We start from the raw sequence: 573 nt of genomic DNA on the forward strand, positions 1-573 counted from the left end.
ACGTATACTCATATAAGTCTAAGGTCATAACAAAGAGAGCAAGTAAAGGAGGGAGCAAAGAGTAATCCTTATTCAATCATCCATCCAGATGGAGTATCGCAGTGAGCAGGAGCTGGTGCTGGAGTCAGAGGGTGACCCTGATGGTGGCTGGGTGGACACGCACCATTTCAGTGACTCAGCCATCTTGGAAGAAAAAGTGGCTGACATGGCACTTGAAGATAAGGTAAATGAAGAGGGAGAGTGAGGTTTGGTGTATGTATCTTTCTATCTTTGAATCTCAGTCTGTGTGTGCATTGTTTGTATAGATTCATAAGTATTTCTTCCCCATTTTTGAATGTAGAGGTAAATGAAGGAAAGAAAGAGAATTCTTTGTCTTCCTCCTCCACCTATCTGTGCACTTATTCTCAAACTTTCCTGTATTTTTCCATTTTTTTATGATCAGAAATGGAAATAGTGTCACAATGAAATTGTTATGGTTTAAACAATGGAATTTTCAAATTCTCTTGCTGCTGTGTTGTTTTTCTTAATGAAATAAAGGAATTTTCCTCCCCATTACAGAAGGCATCTTGTGCG

The 573-nt window shown here is 39.1% G+C and overlaps 1 protein-coding gene across 1 annotated transcript in view; it reads left to right on the top strand.

The window, feature by feature from the left end:
- The window catches only part of LOC119594171 (ubiquitin-like-conjugating enzyme ATG3), a gene marked incomplete at its 5' end in the record, with an annotated part of 6262 nt that overhangs the window by 3666 nt on the left and 2023 nt on the right, over nucleotides 1-573 (top strand). The window contains 2 exon segments of the mRNA XM_037943242.1: nucleotides 89-223; nucleotides 559-573. Coding sequence (XP_037799170.1) covers nucleotides 89-223; nucleotides 559-573 — 150 coding nt within the window.

Source organism: Penaeus monodon, chromosome 33 (genome assembly GCF_015228065.2).
Source record: "Penaeus monodon isolate SGIC_2016 chromosome 33, NSTDA_Pmon_1, whole genome shotgun sequence".
NCBI lineage: Eukaryota > Metazoa > Arthropoda > Malacostraca > Decapoda > Penaeidae > Penaeus > Penaeus monodon.